The sequence below is a fragment of the Falco peregrinus genome, chromosome 13 (assembly GCF_023634155.1).
Source record: "Falco peregrinus isolate bFalPer1 chromosome 13, bFalPer1.pri, whole genome shotgun sequence".
In the NCBI taxonomy this organism is placed as follows: domain Eukaryota; kingdom Metazoa; phylum Chordata; class Aves; order Falconiformes; family Falconidae; genus Falco; species Falco peregrinus.
Window position 1 is genome coordinate 13,696,681 of NC_073733.1, and position 21,472 is coordinate 13,718,152.

The 21,472-nt window shown below is 50.9% G+C and overlaps 2 protein-coding genes across 9 annotated transcripts in view; one reads left to right on the top strand and one right to left on the bottom strand.

Annotated features, from left to right (window-relative positions):
• Positions 1-15,096, bottom strand: part of MED12 (mediator complex subunit 12) — a 36,568-nt gene extending 21,472 nt beyond the window's left edge. For 5 of the 8 annotated variants that reach the window (XM_055817921.1, XM_055817919.1, XM_055817918.1 and 2 more), the window contains exons 1-17: positions 14,802-15,096; positions 14,323-14,427; positions 13,289-13,480; positions 11,396-11,555; positions 9,934-10,109; positions 9,535-9,645; positions 8,721-8,975; positions 6,421-6,567; positions 6,033-6,132; positions 5,456-5,592; positions 4,498-4,632; positions 3,976-4,102; positions 3,104-3,333; positions 2,597-2,677; positions 1,553-1,726; positions 1,143-1,287; positions 91-209 (exon numbers count right to left, since the gene is read on the bottom strand). In XM_055817921.1, the coding sequence (XP_055673896.1) occupies positions 91-209; positions 1,143-1,287; positions 1,553-1,726; positions 2,597-2,677; positions 3,104-3,333; positions 3,976-4,102; positions 4,498-4,632; positions 5,456-5,592; positions 6,033-6,132; positions 6,421-6,567; positions 8,721-8,975; positions 9,535-9,645; positions 9,934-10,109; positions 11,396-11,555; positions 13,289-13,480; positions 14,323-14,427; positions 14,802-14,900 (2,493 nt within the window). In that variant the 5' untranslated portion in view covers positions 14,901-15,096. The remainder of the gene's footprint in view (positions 1-90; positions 210-1,142; positions 1,288-1,552; positions 1,727-2,596; positions 2,678-3,103; positions 3,334-3,975; positions 4,103-4,497; positions 4,633-5,455; positions 5,593-6,032; positions 6,133-6,420; positions 6,568-8,720; positions 8,976-9,534; positions 9,646-9,933; positions 10,110-11,395; positions 11,556-13,288; positions 13,481-14,322; positions 14,428-14,801) is intronic. The other 3 variants (XM_055817920.1, XM_055817915.1, XM_055817917.1) reach the window with 2 other exon arrangements.
• A 633-nt stretch (positions 15,097-15,729) lies between these two features.
• On the top strand, positions 15,730-20,709 carry IL2RG (interleukin 2 receptor subunit gamma). Its single transcript, XM_013299535.3, has 8 exons — positions 15,730-15,890; positions 17,767-17,857; positions 18,097-18,281; positions 18,438-18,580; positions 18,690-18,852; positions 19,294-19,402; positions 19,474-19,558; positions 19,662-20,709. The coding sequence occupies exons 1-8, from the start codon at positions 15,746-15,748 to the stop codon at positions 19,863-19,865; spliced, it is 1,125 nt and encodes a 374-aa protein (XP_013154989.3). The 5' UTR covers positions 15,730-15,745; the 3' UTR covers positions 19,866-20,709.
• Positions 20,710-21,472: the final 763 nt, after the last annotated feature.

The following is a 21,472-nucleotide window of genomic DNA, read 5'->3' on the forward strand; positions in this document are numbered from 1 at the left end:
ATCTCCCTTTCCCTCCAGGAAGCTGCTCTCAGTAATGCAAAGGGACACAGTCAGGGCTCAAGAAGGACAGCAGTTTTGAAAGGGTCATACCTGAGATGTGACTTGGTGCTGATCAAAGTGAGAAAGGTGCTGGAACTTTGCAAATATATCTTCAGCTGTTGGGAATGCTTCTGGCTTGCTCTTTTTCCTCTTCTGACCTTCCTCTCCACCTACCAAAGTTGGAAAGGTCAGCAAACGGTATTAGGCTATGTTCCCCATCAGAGGAAGACTAAACATCAGTCATCAGCACTGTCAGTCCCTCAGCAAGACCAGCCCCTGCCATGCAGCATAGCCAAAAAGCCCGAGTCCCACATCTTAAGCTGATAAGGACCATCTTGAAATCAAAACAATAAACTGCTGAGGAAGGAATTCCTAACCCGAGAATGACAGCAGGGTTAACACCTGGTTTATCCTAAGTGAAGGTACTCTTTGGATGGAGAAAATATTTTTTCTCTCAATGTAGAGGTACACTGATTCACTGATGAGAACAGATGTCCTAGACTGGAGATGTCCAGCCTCAAAATTTGTCAGAGCACCCCACCTTTTAAAGAATCATCTTTCTACCACATTGCAAGTTGCCTTTCAGGAATCGGAGTAAGAGAGAAAAAAAATTGTAGCCAGATTCTCAGCTGATGGAACGCAGAGGCTTCCTACTGATTTTACACAGCTATCCAAATTTCCTATACTATGCATTTAGCACGTGCCCCAAGCATGATGGCGTGCTCCATTTAATCAAGATCTTTAACAAATATGCATAGGCAAAGTCCTCTTTGTTTCTTGTGCAAGGATCTAAATGCAAGAGCTAAAGCAAATAAAATCTGAAAAGCCAAAGTTTTGGCCAGGGTCTCACTCGGAACCTGGTATGATGTAATCCTCTTCTGAAGAAAAGTTCAATTAAACAGATACTGTCAGCAGGAAACTGGTCGTCTTAGTTGCTGGTTAGTATGTTTGGGAACAGAGCACCATTCCAGACTCTCGGTGACTGATACAGCTTACCAGGCACTGTAGATTTTCTATAATCCTTTCACTGTGAGACTCCAAAGGAGCCAGCCAACTGGAACGATGCTCCTACTTCAGAAAAGAGTGGCTCAAGCTCTACTAACCTGTCTCTGCAGTGCTCTTTCTATTTAAGACTTTTAGAATGTCTTTGGTTATTTTCTTGATCGTATGCCGAGCATCGTCCCGTTGTTTTCCAACCCCAAAAAGAACTACCAACCGTTGGTTACACTCGTGGCTGCATGACTCCTCCTAGGGAACCAAAAGACAACTGCATTAGCAACTATGAGGCCGAATGCTTTAATTTTGTTTCACATCTGGATCTCTTAAAAGAAAAGGAAAGCTTCATCTCAGAAGTTGTTCTGGGAGTAAGCAAGGAGACATCTTACGCAGATCACTTCCTGCAGCAGTGAAGGAAAGCATGACTGCTCCTTACCCACCCACAGCTGTATGGCAGGGAAACACAGCAGCCTCGTGACCAGCGCACAGGGCAACAACAGGTGAGCAGATCTCATACCTGAGGAATAGGAAAGTGTGTTGCATACTGGATGTGCCGAGGCTGGTCATACAGGGATGCTAACATTCCTTCCACAGATTTATCCTTCAGCAAAGGCTTTGCTTCCTTTTCAGGATCTGGTTTCTCAGGGGAAGGGCTGGCTTTAGATTCACAATGCATTGGAGGAGAAAACATCTAGGGAGATACAAGAATAACAAAAGGTAGTTAGGAAATACGGTCATGCAACAGTGAAGATGCTGAAGGAAGGTTTATCTGCTCAGGCCTAAAAACAAGCAGGAAGAGGGAGGGTTGGAGAAGCATCCTGTTCTTAAGGCAATGACCAAGGCAATGTGCGAAGTGTTCCCATACCTGCTTCCAGTCCATGTTGTATAGAGAGTTAAAAACAATAGGAAATAAATAACCACAACTTAGAATTTTGGGAACAACAACATCCACAGAACAAGCAAGGATCCTGGGAAAGCCTCATAGCTCTGCACATCACACCTGCCTAACATGTACTTTGAAAGGCCAGAAATGGCTGGAGGAATGTAGGTACTCAGGGACTTTTCAACCACCCCAAGTTACTTTTATTATCAAGTGCTTTAGAGTGTTGTGCAACCACGAACTACGCACACAAATATGAAGAACTGTAAAACTGAAAAAGTACTGGCAGCCACACACACGAGGATAGCAGAGTCTTCTCCCAGGTGACCAAGAAAACCCTGGCTGACAGTAAGTCACTCCCAATCTCCTGGTGCTATCATAGTCATCCAAGCAGTCCACTTCCTATCCTGCCCAAACACTGGGCTGGCAGTGGCTAGAGCCTAAGAGATCCCAAGAATGACTGGGACTCACTCTACTCTGATGGACTCCCAACCTGCATCAGTAGGTTATATGGGCCTTTTTACAGTGTCAGCTGCCTTACAACCCAGCCACTTCCAGCTTACTGGCGCTACAGCAGTGGAGGGAGTACGCGTACAAAAGCAAAGCACACACTGTCCCCGGTCCCACTGCAACATACTGACCTATGTACTGAGTAGCCAGCAGAAAAATGCAGGAACATACCGAAAAGTCTGTCTTCTCCATGTCATCAAAGAGCATGTTGGAGTTGTGGTCAATGTCCATGGTTTCAGAAAGACCTGTGTCCTGGGAACAAACAGAGCAGCTTTGCATCTCAGTGATGCACCAGGGAGCAACAGAGTATTTATTTACTACAGCACTCGATGTCCTTGTTGGACAGTGACAGCAATATGTCAACACACCCACGATACCTGGCAAGTTGAAGCCTAATACACTGCAAACATCAAGGACGGGCCTCACACAGCACCTCATGATACGCTGCTCTGCCCCGAGCAGTGCAAGATTTTCCTGTCTACCCCTTTACATTCTAAGCCACTCTAAGACTTCTACTTTTAAAACTGAAAAGCTAAGGAAATAGGTTGGGGGAAGGAGAAGCATGAGTTGCTGGTATATCCTCCAGCAGGTAATAGCAAGGAGGCTGCAAAGCTGGTAAAAACGGACAAGCACAACAAGGGGACATGTACAAGGTGGCCATGGTGCTTGTGCTCTCACCTCTAGTTTGATGCCACTGTTTCCCTCTGTCTCCTTCCTGTCGTGCTCTTCAGCAGGATCATCGAAGGGCGAGGGCGGGCGAGGCCCATGAGAATCCATGGCAAGATCACCCCGGGAGATGAGCGTGCACATGTAGATGTTGTGAGAGAAGACATCATGCCGGATTAGCTCACAGAACAGCAGCACCAGGTTAAAGAACTCCACCTTCTCATTTTCCTTCCCAGGATCAGCTGAAAGGACAAGACAGTCAGGGCTGTCAAGAGTTCTCCTGCAACACCATGAGCAACACCAGCCACCTAACCTAGGGCTAGAGAAAGTGTTTCCAGAGATTTAAACGTAGTGACTGATACACAGTTCTGAGATTACAGCAGGGACTAAAAGCAGAAAGCTCAGTTTCAACAGGTGGTAATTAAGTCAAACGTTCTCCAGTTAGTCGCACAAACCAGAGGCATAGCCTGGAAGTACCATTCCCAGGTGCACAAACAGTTGCCTACATCATTCAGAGTTGGATCCTGTCCCCCTTAATCTGTTCACAGTACTTCCACTGAAAGACTATTCCAGACCTTTGTCACTTACTAGTTAAATCTGAAAAACTTTTAAAAGTTCTCAGCCTGAATTAATTCCCTATCAGGCTATACTCATTTATTCTTGGCTAACACTCTGTTAACAGAAGTGCTTCTGCATTATCTTTCTGTCATCTGGCCTTCCAGGCTGCTTCCCTTCCCTCTCCAAGGTACGCTGTGGATCGCAAGGAAGCCAGAGTGAGAATTCAGGTACATTCAAGACCTACCACAAGAGAATAGCATACAAATCCAAAGTTTGCAGGAGAGGGAAAGCTAGAAACTGGGAGACCACAAGTTCTTATTACATACTTAGCATAGGAGCTTGAGTGTCAAGGAACTGCATAAGGACATCCTGAAAGACAGGAGCGCTGGCTGCTGAGAGAGAGCCCGAGGAGATGGAGCCCTTCTCATCCACAACTTCAGAGTCCCCACATCTCTGTAGAAACAGAAAAAAGTACCAACTGCTGTCATAGAGGAGAAACTATCTGTAAGACCCACAAGTGTCTTCAAGAGACTTTTTCTATCTTGCATTTACAGGAAAGTCCCCCCACAGGTTTCTGTAAGCTACTTCACAGTCTCCAAGTATGCCAGTACTTCCACACTGCCATCACTTGTCTTCAAACGTACCCAAGAAATGGGATACACACCATCCCACAGGCTCATTTATGACCTACTTTGGATTAGATGGAGCAAATGCCACAATTAACAGCACTAGCGTTCAGAGGCATTGTGTTGATCAGCCTTTGCCTTTCAGTGTAATAGTTAGATAACTGACTTAGGTAACCTCTGCTCTCCTTTCCTGCTGCTAGCCTTCCAGGAATAAGGACTTACCTCAGCCTCTATCTCTGCTTGACGCTTCTCCAAGAGTTTGGCCACAACCATAGCCCTGTGGCGTCCAGAACGTTTATAACTGACAGCCCATTCGCACAGTAAGGCCACCACTGCATCATCATCGGGGGAGATCTGCTGAGATATAAGCCCTACAGTGAGAACCTGAGCCAAACTGAAGAGGTGAGCAGTCCTAAAGCCTCCATTTGCATATAAGCGAGTCTACTTCTAGTAGAGCACAGCCCGAAGACTGCTATATTCCCCTCTTCCTAACATGGAGGACAGATATCAAACTAGAGCCTTCCTGCCTTCTCTCTGCTTTGACTCCACTTTGCAACATGAGGTGATCCACAGCCCTTAACAAATCTCCAGTCTGGCTTTGCTTCAGAAAATCATCTCTCTTCCAGCAGCACATCTATGGAATGCTAATCTTAGCACAGAGCGAAAACCAGCTTCTCAACAGAATTATACAAAGTATGCAAACTGCCAGTCCTGCAGCTCACTTCCGGGAACCAATGCAGTACTGGCTGCACCATGGTCCTACATATCAAGTAGGCTAAGAGGAACTTGAACTGTGAGCTCCCAGACTCCAAGGAAACAGCTACCAGCCCAGAATTTGACAAGACTAGCATTTACTTCTCTCAGACACATAGCATGTCTTTATCATCGATCCGCCATCTGGACTCATGTCTTCCATCAGAAGACTCTCCTCAGTCAGCTGCGTGGATTCCCTCAAGCTTATATGTATTTGTTAGCATAGACTTTCTAGAGCAGACCCCCCATTCTCAGTTTAGTACCTTAACTTAAGGTTGCACGAAATCCTTTTTAATGGAGAACACATCTCTTGGCCAAAGGCCACTACCTAGTTAGCTCTCGGCAAACACAGGACAATAACAGTGGAATATAAACAAGAATATAGCCACATCCAAGACCAGGGCCCAGCACCAAAATCCCAAAGCACCTCATGACTGTCTTTGGTTGGACCCAGCCCAAATATCCTGTTATACAAGGAATCCAAAGAGTTGCTGAAGTCAGATCTTTCAAAGCTGTGACTGTCCAGAACTTCTAAAGTGTGCAAGACACGGCCGATAGTGAAACCTAGAAGAGAACAGAGAAGAGAAGAAAAATGCGTATTTGGAGACCGGTACAATGGACTCTGTAGCAAAAGTCTGTGTGAGCTCATTGCTCAGGAGACTGCCTAAGGAAAGCTGCACCGGTCAGGCAAGGGTCCACCTAGCTTTGTATCCTGACTCTCACAGTGGCCAACAGCAGACATAAGGGGAAAGCATCAGCACATGGCACATGTACCAGAGAACTATACTCTTGTATATGTTTCCAGCTTCCAGTAACAGAAGCTCCCCCTGGGAAACAGACCCACGCAAGATTTTGCACTGGCAAGAAACTATTTGTGGTTTTTTTTAACTGCTGACAGTAAAACACCAATGTCATCAAATAGGAAAAAACAAAACAGGCAGACAGGAACTTTCTCAGGGTAACACATGAAACGGGGAGAGAAACTTTAACCTACAGCAAGTTACCTGCTGTGGTTTCCTGGCACTTGTCAAATGACCAGCGAACCTCCACAGCCTGACCACGTTCCTTTATCTGCTGCTCAATTTCACGCAGCTTTGCCCGTACCTAAAAGTAATGGATTGTGTAAACATACAAAACCATGCCTTAAAAGTCCTGTGTACAAAACTATCAGAAAACAAAGAGCATGACAGTAAATCTACTGAAGATTAGACTTCGCCTATCTTCCAGGACACCAGTCTTGCTTATAGCAAAACAGGAGCAGTTAAAGCCTTGGGAGCGAGACTCCAAGCTCCAGTTCAGCTTATCACACAACATGAAAAGAAAATCCTGAAAGAGTTAAGATACAGCTATTATCCTGGACAACAAGAGCTGCCTTTTTTGAAAGCTGCTCACCTGCTGTGTAAAGGCTGAATTCCCTCCTGGCATGGGCAAGTTGGATGGGGCTATAGGCAGGTGGTCCAGTGGAGAGCCGGTCTTTATCCTGCTGTCAGTCAATGAGTAATGCCACACAAGGGCACTTGGGCAACACAAAATTATACTCTGCAACAGATGGAGCAAAACAAGGTCAAAACAATTAAGTTAGATCACTTTCTACAGAAATAACCACTACTTTATCCTACTGCCCGGGCATTCATCGTCCTGTACACGTATTTACTATTTGGGGTTTTTTTGTTCCAAGCTCTGAAAGGGTCTTTGTGCTAAAGACTATACTACAGTAGAAAGAAGTAAACTAGTATTCTTGCCGCACTGAGTTTCTTGCCCTAGGTATGCTCAGGAAGCCAAGACCAGAGTTCCACACTATCCAAAAGCAGTAACACGTTGCTGCAGAGCTCCTTGCTGCTTCTAAACAGAACTTGTTTTGTACAACTCACACCACCAACATAAAATTCAACCCTCGTGGTCCAGAAGCAGCATTTACATCAGTGACCTACAGCCCTCATCAAGAGTGAGGTGTGAGAAGAAATACAAGTCAACAGACCCAAACTCATTATACTATATTAATAGTTACAAGTATGATTACAGTAATGATTATAATAACAATACTATTATATATGCATTTTCATTCTTTTATGATCTTGTACACACACCCACACAAACACAGACAAAAACTTTACTGAACGGTTCCTAGGATATGCTCCTACAGCTTCCAGCTCACAAGAAGCTGCATGTTAAGATGTGCAACCAAGGCTGTTATAAACATCAAACCAAAGCATCCATCCTGTCTTGAGAACATGTGAGCAAAGGTTAATTACATACACAAAAATGCATCTGTTTCCAGCCTGACTTTACCCAGCTGCAACTTCCAACCACTAGATCTTACTCTGCCTTAGCCTTATCTACTATCTGCAGATCAGAAATGCTCTTCTGAGACACACTAAACAAGATCAGATCATTATTAACCAATCTGACCTTTTTAAGAAGGTTGTGTTCAAACCCCAAATCAGCCAAATCTTTGAGGTGTATATACTCATATTTTCCCTAAAGTAAACTCCCCAAACGCAGGATTTTTATATTTAGAAAGACATGTTTTATCACACAGAAACTAGAAAACAAACCAAACTAAACTTTTAAAAGTGAAAGTGACCAAGACAGACGTAATGGGAATATAAAGGGGTTATTTATAACTCCTGCATTGCTCTCTGGTCCTTGCAGGCAGATTGTTACTTCTAGCCAGCTGTACTCCAGGAATTTTCTCTCTTTCAAACATGAGAGCTGGCTGGCTGTTTCTTGATCCTGTCAGGGCTCCTTGATCTCAAGTTTCTTTGTTGAGTTGCAGGTTCCCAAGCTCTGTGCTTGCCTTCCTCCTCACCTCATACTCCATCCCACACTCTCTGGAATCTCCTCTGCTTTAATGCGCTCCTTTCCTCCCCTGCAAGGAGCAAACTCCACTCCTCCTGCAGGGACCCACCTGACCTAGTCACTCTCCTCTCGAAGGACAAAAACACAACCATGAACACACACACTGAACAGAACTCCTCTATCTCCCTCTGACAAAGGATGGTATGCACCAAGTCCCACAGTGACACAACAGCATTTGCCCTTCAAACATCTACCAATACAGCTTCAGGAACCTTGCCCTTTTTACCGCAAGGTAAGGTTTAATCAATTCCAAGTATAAAGATTATGAGTTGAGAGTCGTACCTTTTCATAGCCTGCTGCTGCTCCTGAGTGGTCTGCCTAAACCATTAAAGTTCTTCCATAAAGAAGTGGGAGGGGTTGTTTTTTTGTGTGCTGGTTGTTTGGTTTGTTGGGGTGTTTTTTGTTTTGTGGGGGTGCGTTTTTCTGACGAGGCGCTGTTTGCTTTTAAGAGCTCAAAATTACTCTCATTTTTGGCATCATTTCCTTTCCTAGATGACAGCCTGTTATTGACATACACAAGATGAAATAACCCTTTCTTTCTCATCCCCTATTCTGCAAAGCTTTCCCAGCCATCTGAGGCACCTGTGAATGGATCAAAGGCTCTATTCCAACCTATTTTTCTTATGCAAGCCAGTCAAGGGCACTGCTAGAGCACTGATGTCTGGTACAACAGCTGTGCAACACATCATCAAAGACCTACCCTTTGACAATCATGGTTTGATATTTCTGTACTCAGGAAGTTGCTGACTCAAACTGTAATGATTTTTTCTGTGATAGCATACAACAAACTGTCCCTGTTGATCCAACTATCACCAGTCACTACTCAAACTTACCTGGAGGATGCAGCTAAGCCCATATACCACTGGCCGGTGCTGAGGGCACAGCAGTAAGTCACTGAAAGGGCTGGGAGGAGGATTCCCTGCAGCTGGCTGAGGGGTGGGAGTTGAAGGAAGAGCATTCCCTGTCTGGCCAGACAGGATGTGGGGTGGGTGCCCACCAGCACCATCCAGCTGCATAGCAAGCCTGCGGGTGCAGAAGTAGGCCAGACGTCTGGACAGGTATGCAGACTGCACAAACTCTCCAGAGTACTGCAGGGAAGAGGGACGGGGAAAAACATCCTCATTACAAGCGACAAAAAAACCCACCCCTGACCCTCCCAAAGCAGTATACTGTGTGGCACTGCCTGGTAGATACAGTCCGTTTTTACAGAGAGCTCCTTAGCATCATTGATCACCCACTGGCCACTAAGCATCAGAAGAACCCTTTCAATGCTCTACAGCACGGATTCCATGTATCAAAATGTACCCACACCCAGACTTCCCAGGGCTTAAAAGGTCTGCCTAGGATCTGCTGCACCAGAAAGAAAGAAAAGCAATTTCCATGCAGTGGTGCACAAAGAATCCAGCTATCACAGCTATACATGGGCAGGGATTACCAAGTCATGCACCGAAACAGGGTAAAGGAGAAAAAACCAGAAAAGAACAGGACTAAAAAGGTCTCCTTGCACAACCTAAGAATGATGCTCAGAGGGACGCTCCCTAGTGTTCTCAGCACAAAATAGCTCACCATCCCTTAGGCAACAGGAAGGGGACTGACAACAGGGTAAGTCAGCACTCTCCTGAAGCAAGCTGGGTACACATTTCTCACCCGCAACAGCAGGGGCAGCAGCATTTTCAGAAATTCATCTTCTCCTGACCGTATCTTCTCAAAGCACTCAAGGACCCACGTCAGGAATTCATGCCGGTCCAGCATGCCGTCCTGCACACAGATAAAGGCAAAGCAAATGCACAAAAGCTGAAGCAGCATCCACTAAGGAAAGGCAGAACAGCAGCAGCAGCTGCTTGCTTTCCAACAGTGGAAATAACTCTAGAAGTTTGCACAGTTCTGTACTACCCCTGTTCTACTACTAAGCTTAAAACTGCATCCAGCCCTAATGGTCTATTCACAGAAAGTGAACATTCTGCAAAAATACACATCACTTTGCATCCATTTCCTCTAGCCCTCCTCTGCTACAAACCCACCCAGTAGCCCCCTCCATTTCCTCACCTGGAACATGAACATAGCTAGTTTCTCATTGTAGTCCCACTGCTTCAAAGCTTGTTCCACCTCTTGGGGCACTGGCCCAGGGGGTGAACCACAGCCTTGCCCTGGGAGCTGTCTATAGAACTCCGCAATTTTCTGCAGCTGCTCTGACAGGTATTTGGTGATGATCTGTGTCCATTCTGAAGAAGAAGAAACAGGTTAGCAACAAGTGCTGTGGTAAACAGAAGCAGGAAAGAACCAGGCTGGTGCACAGACAAAGAAAGAAAAGTAAGTACCACAGCATTAGCTTTGCTTGTGGCCTGGAGGTGGCAGGGAGGAAGAGGCATCCACAGGAATGGAGAACAATGGGGAAAATCTGTGTTTGGGGGGCAGGGTAACTTTGTACAAGAAAAGTTGGGAAGATTCCTCAATTGCAGCTGTTGAGAATCAGCAGGCAGAGAAGAAGAGGCTTTCTAGCAGGGAGCAGCGCTAGGCCAGCCTGGTTTCACATTCTCAGTAATCTGACAGACAGCAGAAATACTGGAAACACTTCAACTCTGCACTTTGTTCTTTTTCTTTTTCAGATTTCAGTGTAAAGCCATGATCAACGATTTTTTAAAATAATTGTTTTTTAAAAAAACTAACTGCATAAGAGACAATCTCCATACACAAAGTGACAGCACAATTACACTCTGCCGGGACAACGCAGATGGCAAAACAAGGACAAAATACGCAAGAACGTGAAATAAACAACACTTATAGCAGTAGGTCAAGGGTCAGCAGTAGGACAAATACCCAAAGGAACAGGATAGTAAATGGAATAAACATATCTAACAAACAAATCAACCTCCAGAAACAGAGCTAAGAAGCCTGTGTAATTTTTATACCAAAGATAAACAAGGAGGGAAAAAAAAATATCGATGGACTTCAGCGGCTAATACTGCTTTTCAAAGGACTGTGGTCAGGGCCTGTAGTCACAGCCACACAAACCAGAACACAGCCAAGGGAGCTCTCCTAGACCACAGTAATCTGAGCAGGCCAGGATGCAAATGACGTTAGATATGGGATCCAGTAAGGCTTAATGAAATTCAAAACAAACAGGGAGTACCATACCTGAATTCTCTAGGAAATGCACTTACTCACTTATGAAGCAGCTAATCAGTCAACACTAAATTATAATGTTTGCAGTCTTTGTAGAGTAAGGAAAAAACAGGTTATACAGCAGAGGAGCATAACAGAACTTAGCAGGGAGAAAGAAGAGGTAGGTTCTCAGGAAGTACTTGCAGCTGTTAAGACTTATTATTCAACAGCATACTCTTACAGGTGGGCCCTGTTGTTTTAGACAGTTATGCACATCAGAGCACTAGGACTCATCAGCAGGAAACAAGTTCATACGGATTTCCAGGCTACCTCTTATTATTCAAGAGCAGGCTGAGAAGGAAACATCTGAGATGAACAAAACCAGTGCTCCAAACAAAGTGCTTACCAATGAAGGGATCAATGACATGACGCTTTTTCACCTTGGTTTCTGTGATGGCAGCATAATAGGCACAAGTCATTTTGATGAGCCAGGCTGCTCTCATTACTGGAACAGTGTATTTTGCCAAATAACCAAAGACCTCTTCCTTCTTGCTAAAGATGGGCACCTGTAACAGAATTGAGAGGGAAAATTGCAAGCAAGGACTTACATGGGAATTATTCCAAAGCAACTGCACATGCTGTAGGTGCTGCAAGGTGTGAAAAAGGTAAAAAGGGAAAAGGTACTCTGTTGTTCTGTATCTCAAAAAACCTACTGCGAGAATTCACCTCTGGTCAGAAAGCAACAAGTACCAGAACTGCATTTCCGTATAAACAGAGACAAAACAAATTAAAAGACAGAAAACATCATTACACATCGCTGTAAATCCACACCCTGAATCCTGTGAACAGCTTTGAGGACATCCTCCAGAGAGGATATAAACAACTACAAAAAGTACACACTAAGAACTGAGTCAGAAACACCGAGTATCTACTATACAGACTGAAGATCAGACTCTTCATTTTATGAACAAAAGAGTGGTTACAAAATTCTTCAAATACCATGAGTAGCCAACAGAAGACTGTGAGAAACAGGGAACCAAGTACCATAGTAGGAAGGAATTCATTAATCCGAGATTCAAAATTCAAGATACAACATGGGAGGATACCAGTGAAATCACCAGACTGCACATATATAACCAGGAAGCAATAACAACACATCACAGGGAAAAGTACAGCTGCAGGCCTCACTTCTGCAGGATACTACAGAGAGCAAAAGCATGCATGTGTTCACAGAGGACAGGTCCATTTAGTAGGTATCTCAAAGTCCGTGAAGTACAAAGAGTTCAATCACTTACTTGCTGTTTCTTACATTCTTCCCACTTATTCTCTGATGCCTCAAAGACACAGGCTACTTGGCTACCAACAGTCTCTGCTTTCATGTCTCTGTCCATGAAAACTGATGGAACTCATTGCAGAAAACTGGGGAAGACCTTGAAAGGTACAAGCTTTCACACTGACCTCAAGAAACTCGACAGCCAATATGCAAAGAAGGACACAAGGACTAAGTTTATAGAGACAGATTCTAGGAAAGTCTTACTACTTTCTTTTCCTCCCCAAGAGTGACTCAGAACACCAAGGAGCAGACAAACTCCAGCTTCTAAACTATGTGTTCTGTTAACGTTTCGCACCCGAGCGCTCTGTTTTTCCACAATGCATGTTAGATTCACGAGTTCTTGTTTATAAGCCCACCCTGACAGAGAGTCAGCTCCCCTTGCTATGAGGCCTCATAATACGGCAGAGTAAGACCTTTCTTTCTTCTTTGATAATCTGTAGAATTCAGTGCTACCAGAGAAATATCTAGCTCTAGACCCCAGGGCACAGAAATGCTGTAGCCTGGCTGAGACCAAGCTGTAATACACATACTCTTCTCACCTTAAAACCAGAAACATGAGTCACTGAAACAGAAGTCTAGGATTATCTCCAGTAATTCTCACTATGACTTTTGAGAACTTGAAAAACCCTCCACAATACAAATGGTCCTAAATCTAAAATAACAGACCAAAGGCAACAGTGGCAGCTCTTCTGAGAAACATCCAAAACTCAAAATAAATCAGTCGTATCATACAAGCCAAAAGACAAAGCTGAACACAAACTCCAAACAACAGATGAGGGACCAGTTCTTTGACAACTATAGCCAGTGCACTACATATCCTGGGTAAGTTCTTCAAGCTGAAAGCTTCAAAAGATGTAGAGAGAATAAACTTCTCCCAATAGTAAAAACATTCTATTATACAAACACTTCAGAAACAAGCATAGCCTAAATGCTCTGCCCTGCCAGGCAGCCTCTGCTGTAACATACCTTCTTAGCAAGATGAGTGAGGGGCTTAGTTCCAGCCAGATCTGTGAACCAGTTGTTTATGGCACTCTGAGAACGTGCTGTCACCAGCCAGAAGTTATCCTTCTGATTCACCTGGGGCTTCCGTCTTCCAGTGTCGGGCAGTGTATTACACCGCAGCTTTTCTGCAATAATACTGCTAAAATTTGAACTGATCTAGAAAAAAAAAAAAAAAGAAAAAAAAGAAAAAAAAAAGTTGAATTACATTTCACAGGTCAAAGATCTATTCTATGTGCTTAAAATCTCACTCATCATTCCTACCAGAAGTCTCATCAGTATCAACTTTTGAGACACAAAAAAACCTGCCAATAATTTCCTTTGTTATACTTGGAAAGAGGAATGCTTCTAGTCAACATAAACAATAGCCAAGCAGGGACTCAAGTTGAGACAGACATAACTCTGTATAAATACTTGTCAGAACAGACAGAAGGCTTCTCAGACATCGGCCAAGGAAAACAAACATACTGTGCTTATTGATTGCCTTCCATCCCAGGTCATTACTAGTCCTCTTGCCAGGGAGGCCAGGAAGTTAACATCTTGATTTTAGAGACTGGAAAAATGGCGCTGAAGCCCGTTATGACCCATGTTTAAACTGCCAGATATTTCAAGAAATCTGACTTCTCTTCTACCACGACCATGATGTAACCAAACCAATAAGAAGTAGTTTCCTGCTTCTGGTATCCTAGTCTTCTGCTTTATTCATGGAATACAGGGAGTTTTAGATGCTGGTTTAACACAGACTGCAGATAACAAACCTGCCGCTAAGATGTACAGAGCAAGACAAGAAACTGCTCTCTCAGGGGTAGGACACAGTTCCAAAAGTATGATGAACTTTGATTCTACAAGGACAGAGGGTTCGGTCCTAAAACACCCATCCTAAAGGGAAGAGTTCTGTACACAGCAAAGGAATGAGACCCAGTACTGCCCCTGGACCCGGCAGCCTGCTCGTACAGACATCAGGCCTTGCCAAACCCCCACACCATCCCGACGCCTCTCACCTTCGCTGGGTTGAAATTAACATTTTTGGCACTGCCATGCTCATCCCCAGAGACTGCTGGCTGGTTATTGAAGCCTTGCTTGACGTTCAGAGCAGTCAGCTCATCCTGCAGGGGAAGGACGATCAACAGGGCCCGGCTACACGCCCGCAGCCCCTGACCCTGCCAGGCGCTTGGCCAGCGCGGGGCCAGAGCACGGCGCGGCCCGGCGGGCCCCAGCCGGCCTCCCCCAGGCCCTCGGTGCCAGGCAGCGCCCAGGCGGGTCCTGGGACACAGGAGCCGCGGGTCCCTCGGCCAGCGCCCCCCAGCCCAGGGTCCTGGGGAGAGCCAGCCCCCTCACCCAGCCGCCGCGGGGCGCAGGGCTCCCCACCCCCACGCCAGGCCCCCCGGGGGCTCCCAGCGCACCCCCGGGCCCTCCTCAGGGCCAGCCCCGGCACAGCGGCCCCGCACCCCAGGTGCCCCCACACACTCGGCCCCCGCACCTCCTTCTGCTTGGGGTCCTGCGGGTAGACGTCGGGCGGGCCGAGGCGCGGGCGCTTGAGCGGGCGGTGCTCGTAGCTGAGGACGCCGAAGGCCGCCATCCCGGGCCAGCCGGCGGACAGGGGCGGCCGGGCCACAACAAGGGCCGCCCGCGCCTGCGCCCTGCGCCGGGGCCGCCCGAGCGTTGCCGGAGAGGCCCGACCGCCGCGCCGCTGTCACGGGCGTCGCCGAGGGGAGCCGGAGCGTCCCGAAGCCTGGCCGAGGAACACCGAAGAATCCCGAGTGCCGCCGGGGAGGGCCCGAGTCTGAAACGAGCGGAGGCGGAAAGTGTCGAAGATGGACGGGGCGGCCCGAGGGGCGGGTGGCGCCCCCTGGCGGAGGAGCTGCGCTGGGCTGAGGTCACACGACCGCCCCCCACCGCCGGCTAGCTTCGTCATTAGCCTTGGGGGCCCGCAGCGCCCCCCTCCGCTGCCCCTGATACCGCCCCGTGCGCCCCACGGCCACCATCCCCCCGGCCATACCCCCACTGCTGTGCCCTGGCCATCCCCCCTGTCGTTAACCTTCACAATCACCTCCCGTCACTGCCCCCGTGAGGCCCTTTGTGACCCCTCAGCTGCCCTTGGCGCTGCCCCAGTGATGCCCAGTCCTGCCCAGTTCTCAGGGACCCAGCCCAGGACACCCGTGGTTGGGCCGTGGGTTGGGAGCCCCACGCTGGGCCTGCTGCTGGGGGGCAGCCCTGTGGGGGTGGGCCCGGGTGAGGCAGGCGGTGGGCCCCAGAGTGGTTAGCCATGGGGCCTGGGCAGGAAGGATGGTGGGGCCCGGTGGGACGAGCTGTGGGGCCCTGCTGGGGTGGGCCGTGGGACCTCGCTGGGCGCAGCCGTAGGTGGGTCCCTCGGTGGCGGGTGCTGCGGGGCAGGAAGCGGCGTGGGTGCGGAAGCCGGCAGCCATGCGCAGTGGGCTGCGCGCTAAGGCTGTTTGCACGCGTCCCACGGCTCACCCCGCCATGGCAGGTCCCGGCACCTTCGTCGTGCCCATCCTCCTCCTCCTCTGCAGGCTGGGGCCCTACCTTGCTGCTGCCCACAGCCCCCCAGGTAAGGGGGCACGTGGGCCCTGGGGGAGGGCAAGAGGCCCACAGTGCCCTGTGGCTGGTGAGGCCAGGGGATGTCGCTCCACAGTGGTGGCGGGTGAGGAGGACAGGACGTGGGGCTGCAGTGGGCTGGCGAGCCATTGGGGCATGCACTGGAGACCCCGTGACCCCCCAGTGGACCCCAGGACCCCCAGCAACTACATGGCCCCTTGCAGTGGGGCTTCTGGGAGAGCTGGGCTGTGTCAGGAAACCCCGTTGGGTGCCCCTACTCCCACCCCGGCGCTAGAGCATCACTGGCACCACCACCCCCATGGCTATCAGCCCTGCAGCTCTCCTGGCCCGATGGCTCCTGGCCTGATGGCTGTACTGGCCCCACAGCTCCCAGCCCCACAGCTCTGCTGGCCCTGAGGCTGCCAGCCTAGCAGGTAGTGCTGCCAGGAGGGACCCTGGCCACGGGGGTCCCCCATGGCGGGCCAGGGCGGGGGGCAGCAGCAGGATGCGATGCACAGATCCTATCAGCCCTGCGCATCAGAGCTGCACCAGCTGTACTTTCCATCCCAGTCACGTCAGCAGTGCCGTGCGCAAGCAGGGGATGGGACAGGGCACAGCGGATACTCTTTCCACCCAGCACCCTCACCCCAGCCGTTGTTTTCCAAGAAAAGATCCACTTCTTGATTGGCTGTCAGTAAAATACCAGCTTTCCATGGAAATGCAGCCCTTCTGTATCCCTGGACTTCCTGGGCTGCTGGGAAGGTGCTCTCCATTTTCGCATGCAGAAACAGTTCAAGCACAGCACCTGCTCACTCCATCTTGTTACACTACAAGCCAGGAAAGCCTGGCTCTGGCTTTTTCCTGCCTCTGCAGCACTAGCTGATGCATTTAGACTTCAGAAGGGACCAGGTGTCCCATTGTCTGATTTTTAGGGGGAAAAATTCCATTTTCTGGGAGCCTCCAGGGCAGCTGTTATCTGCCAGCAGCTGGTTTGGCACTTGCCAGGGCTCTGTGTGGCATCTTGGTCCATCGGAGATGTTTGTCCCACAGCGAGCCATGCCCACGGCCGTGTGATAACTGATGCAGGGACCAGCACCACCCCGGTGGTCCTGCAGCCCCCAGCCAGCCCAGGATGTGGCCTCTGACTGTGTGGGCAGGATCAGGGTTGGCACAGCACAGCGGAAGGAGGGGGAAGAGGAGCCAGCATGGGCACCTGGAGCAGCTGCTCAGCCTCCGGGGGCTTAGCAGTGTTTCCTGCAGAGATCAACCCTCTGGGCTCAGCCCCTGGCCCTGTGGTGGAGGAGCTCTGCAGTGGGAAGCACAGCCCAGCATAGCACCCATCACCCAGCCGCAGGGACACATGGGCACCTGCAAGCACCCAGAAGGGTAACAGCAAGATGAATTTAGCCAGGATGTCTATCAGGCAAAAATCCTGGGAAATCCCCAGTTTTCTTATGGGATAAGCAAAATGGGCTGGCAGGGAGGGGTTTCTGTCCTGTCCCACAATGCCATGAGCTGCAAACAGGAGCCACAGGGTGACTAAGGGGATCACATGGAGGAACCAGGGCAAAACAGCACATCTGGAGTAAGAGGAGCTAACGGTATGGGTGCAGGACAGACAGCTGCTTGGCTGGCAGTCCTTTGGAGGAAGATGTGGGGCTGCCAGCAGCCCAGGCATCACTGACACAGCGTGTGTGAACGGGGCGGAGTGAGACTGGCATTGCAGGCAGGCTGCATTGCAGCTCCACCAGGAAGAGCTGGGCTTGTTTGGCTCACATGAAGGAAAGCTGACAGGGGTGTGCAGGGACTCCTGGCACGTGTTGTGTAGCCCATCCGTGGGCCCTGGTGCAGCTGCCTACCACCACAATGCCTGTGTCTGTCTCTTGCAGGAGTAGAGTGTGTCCTCTTCAATGAGGACTACATGACCTGCACGTGGGGGAGCAGAGAGACGCTAACGGCCAACTACTCCCTCTACTACTGGTAGGTGCCTCTTCCCTACAGCCAGTCCCACAGCAGGGTGTCCAGCAGTGGGTCCCTGCACGGGAGGCTCTTGCCAGCATTGCTGTCTCAGCATCGGCCTGCTCCTCTTCCCTGAGCTCAGCATGGGGGAGGCTCTGTCTCTGGGGCAAGCAGGAAGGGATGTTCTGGGGAGAGGGCTCCTGGGGCAGGTTTGGGGTGTGCGGGGTCTTGGAGAGCCCCAGTAACCTGCTGCTGCACAGGTACGAGAACAGGTCCCCTGTGGTAGAGTGCAAGCACTACCTGCAGGACCAGGACATCAATGTTGGCTGCTACTTCAACCAGAGTGAGATCATCCAGTTCCAGCCTTTCCGTGTCCTTGTCAATGCTAGCCTTGGCGGCAGGACCCTGGAGATCCGAAGTGAGCGCATGGACCTGCAGGACCTGGGTATGGAGTGGTGCAGGGCACCCATTCTCTGTGGAGCTGCTGTGGGGCAGGAGCAGGGCTGTCAGTCCCTAGGGCTGCTCCATCACACCCCAGGTGGCAGCAGGGCCACCAGGGCATGGGGGACAGCACTCACTGGGCATCACCTGTGCCTTGCAGTGAAACCGGAGGCACCTGTCAACCTGACAATCCGCAACATGAGCAGCAACCAGCTGCAGCTGAGCTGGACCTCCCTGTACCCCAAAGCCCAGTGCCTGGAGCACGCTGTCAAGTACAAGAGCAACAAGGACACCAGCTGGACGGTGAGAGTCCCCTGGATGCAGCACCCCAGTGGTTGTGTCCAGGGACAAGCTGTGCGCCAGCCTCCATGGCAGTGCTGGCCCTCATCACACGGCCCATGTCTCTCTGCAGGAGCACCGCGTGAAAGGAGACATCTTCTCCTTCCCCAGTGTGGACTACGAGAAGTACTACACCTTCTATGTGCGTAGCAAGATCAACAGTTACTGCGGCAACACCAAGCTCTGGAGTGAGTGGAGCATCCCCGTGGTCTGGGGCAGCAACTCCACCAGCAAGGGTAGGTCCTGTGGGCTGTGGTGGATGGGACAGGCTGGGGCATGGTGGGGCTCAGCAGGCAAGGGGTGGCCAGCAAGCGGAAAACTGGCCCAAGGCAGTGGCTGTAGAGGGGAGACCCATCCAGGTGCCTGGGGCACAGGCAATGGCAGCAGCCCTTGTGTCCTTTGCACTTCTGCAAGGCAAACACGCACTGCCAGCAGGACCTGCTGGCTTTTGCCAGTGTTTCTTAGCTCTGGAGAGCTGCTCTGGCGGGGCTGGTCCAGGACAGGGTCACCAGCCAGCTGTGGTGACAAAGTGACATGGCTTGAGGACAGGCCCCTTCTCCATCCTCCAGTCCCAGCTGAGCCCTGCCATGGATGATGCCGAGCTCCCATGGCCACCCACAAAGGGCCACTGGCATGGTGCACTGGTCAGGGGTCCATGTCACCCCGGCTCTTTCCAGGCATGGCGGAGGACCAGCTACACTGGTCCTGGATCCATACGGTTCTGATCCCCATTGCCTCCTGCCTGATCTTGTTGGTCCTTGTCATCCTACTGGTGCGCATGGAAAGGTGAGCATGGGGGGCTGGTGTGGGGCAGCAGCACTGGGGCCTTTCCCCTCTGACATGTCTCTTATGTGCAGGGTGTGGGTCATCCTCATGCCCCGAATCCCCAATCCTAGTAAGAACTTCGATGAGCTCTTCATCACCCACAATGGCAACTTCCAGGTAAGGCGGCTGTGGGCAGCCCTGCCCTGGGCTCACCCCCTGCCCTGCAGGGTTGGGACTGGGCTGGGTGGTGGCTCCTCTCACCCTGCTTTGCTCTCTGGAGGAATGGGCTGGAGTCCCCAAAGATATCTTGGAGAGCTTCAAGCCCAACTACAGCGAGAACATCTGCTATGTGAGTGAGCTGCCCCCCAAGGAGAGCTACGAGCCCCTCTGGGAAAGCAGCAAACACCCACCACCAGTGACGTCAGGGGCTGTGGCCACCCCCCATGAGCATAGCCCCTACAAGAACAGCTACACGGGAGTGTGATGCACTCCTGCACCCCTGCACCCCACATGCTCTGCACCACCGCTGCCTGAAACCTCACCACCTCACATGCCTCGCTTCTTGCTCCCACCCTGTCTCCACCAAATGCCTGGGACACCCAGCCCTGCTCCCTGCCACGGCCACACTTGGACCCCCATGACACAGCAGCTGTACTGCACTGCAGGGTGCTGGGTGCACTTGCAGGGTGCCAGGTGAGCGCAGTGTGCTGGGTGCACTGCCCACTGCACTCCGTGCGCGGGGCAGCGCAATGGGTGCAGGAGGCAGTGCATCGGGGGCAGTGGGTAGTCCCCTGGGTGCACTGTTTTTTGCACTGGGTGCTCTGTGTGATGCATTGGGTGCACTGCACAGTGTGCCAGCACCTGCCCTGTCCTTGGGGTTGTCCAGGAGAGCAGAGTGACATCTCACCATGAGCCCTCCTGCATGCAGGATCCCTCACGGGGTTGCTGCGGTGAAGCAGAGCCGTGGGAGGGCTGATGGGCTCCCACACTGCTCTCCTGTGGGCCGCCACACTGAGTGTGTTGGACCTGCTGGGGGCTTGCCGAGCCACCCTCCCTGCTCCGAAGTGCCTGCAAGCACACCCAGGGATGTACCCCAGCGAGGGGGCAGGCGAGGGGGCAGCTGTGACCAAGCAGGCAGGAGCCACTGGCTAACTGATGGGGACGCCAGGGCTGAGGAGCACGAAGGGTCAGAGGGGCCAAGCCACCATGTCACCCCTGGCCTTGAGGGCTGCTGCCCCGGGGCACCAGGTGAGCCCAACTGTCACGCCTTGCCTCTCCTTCGCCTGTGCTTCAGGTTTGCTGCTGCAATAAAACTCTGCTGCACTGGGGGCTTGGCCAGGCTTTTCTTGCAGGGTCTAGGGGTACCACCAGCAGAGCCCCCACTCACCTCTGACCTCGCAAAAGCTGTGAGGCAGGGTCCAGCCCCACCGTCCCACTCCCATGGTCCTGGGCTCACAGCAGCAGCATGTTCAGCTACTTCAAGGATGGGGCTGAGTCCCCTCCTGGCCATCCGGGTGCGTGCTGCCTGGGCACGGGGGAGACACACCACGGCCTCACCAGGCAGTGGGCTCAGCTTCTGGGCTGTGCGGCCGCTGCCAGGGCCAGCTGCTGCTCTCAGCCACCACCGCTCTCTGCAGATGACCAGAACTTCCTGGCCAACACCAACTGCACCTCCTGTGGCTGCTCTCCTACCCGAGAAGGATGGTGGAGGTCCTTGACACCAGTGAGCCCTGGCTGCAGGGCTGCAGCTCCCCCCCACCCAGCCTTGGCAGCAGCACCGGTGCTTTGTCCCATCTCCGGTGGGATGCCACACAGGCTCCCTGTGACATGGACGCAGTGGTGAGGTGGGGAGTCCTCAGCTTGCCATGCTGGCAGCCCACACCCCTGCTCCCTGGCTTTTCCAGATGTCATCATCCCCACACCCGAGGTGCTGTTCCAGGTGACCAGCCTGGGTAAGAAGGCTAGTGGGTTCCTCCAGGCGCGTGCCACCTACTGTGTGTGCAGGGTGGCGTTTGGGGTGCCTGGTAGGTGCTCAGGCAAGTGGAGCTCCCAGCCCCTGGGAGTCCTGCCAGTGCATGGAGTGGTGGGGCA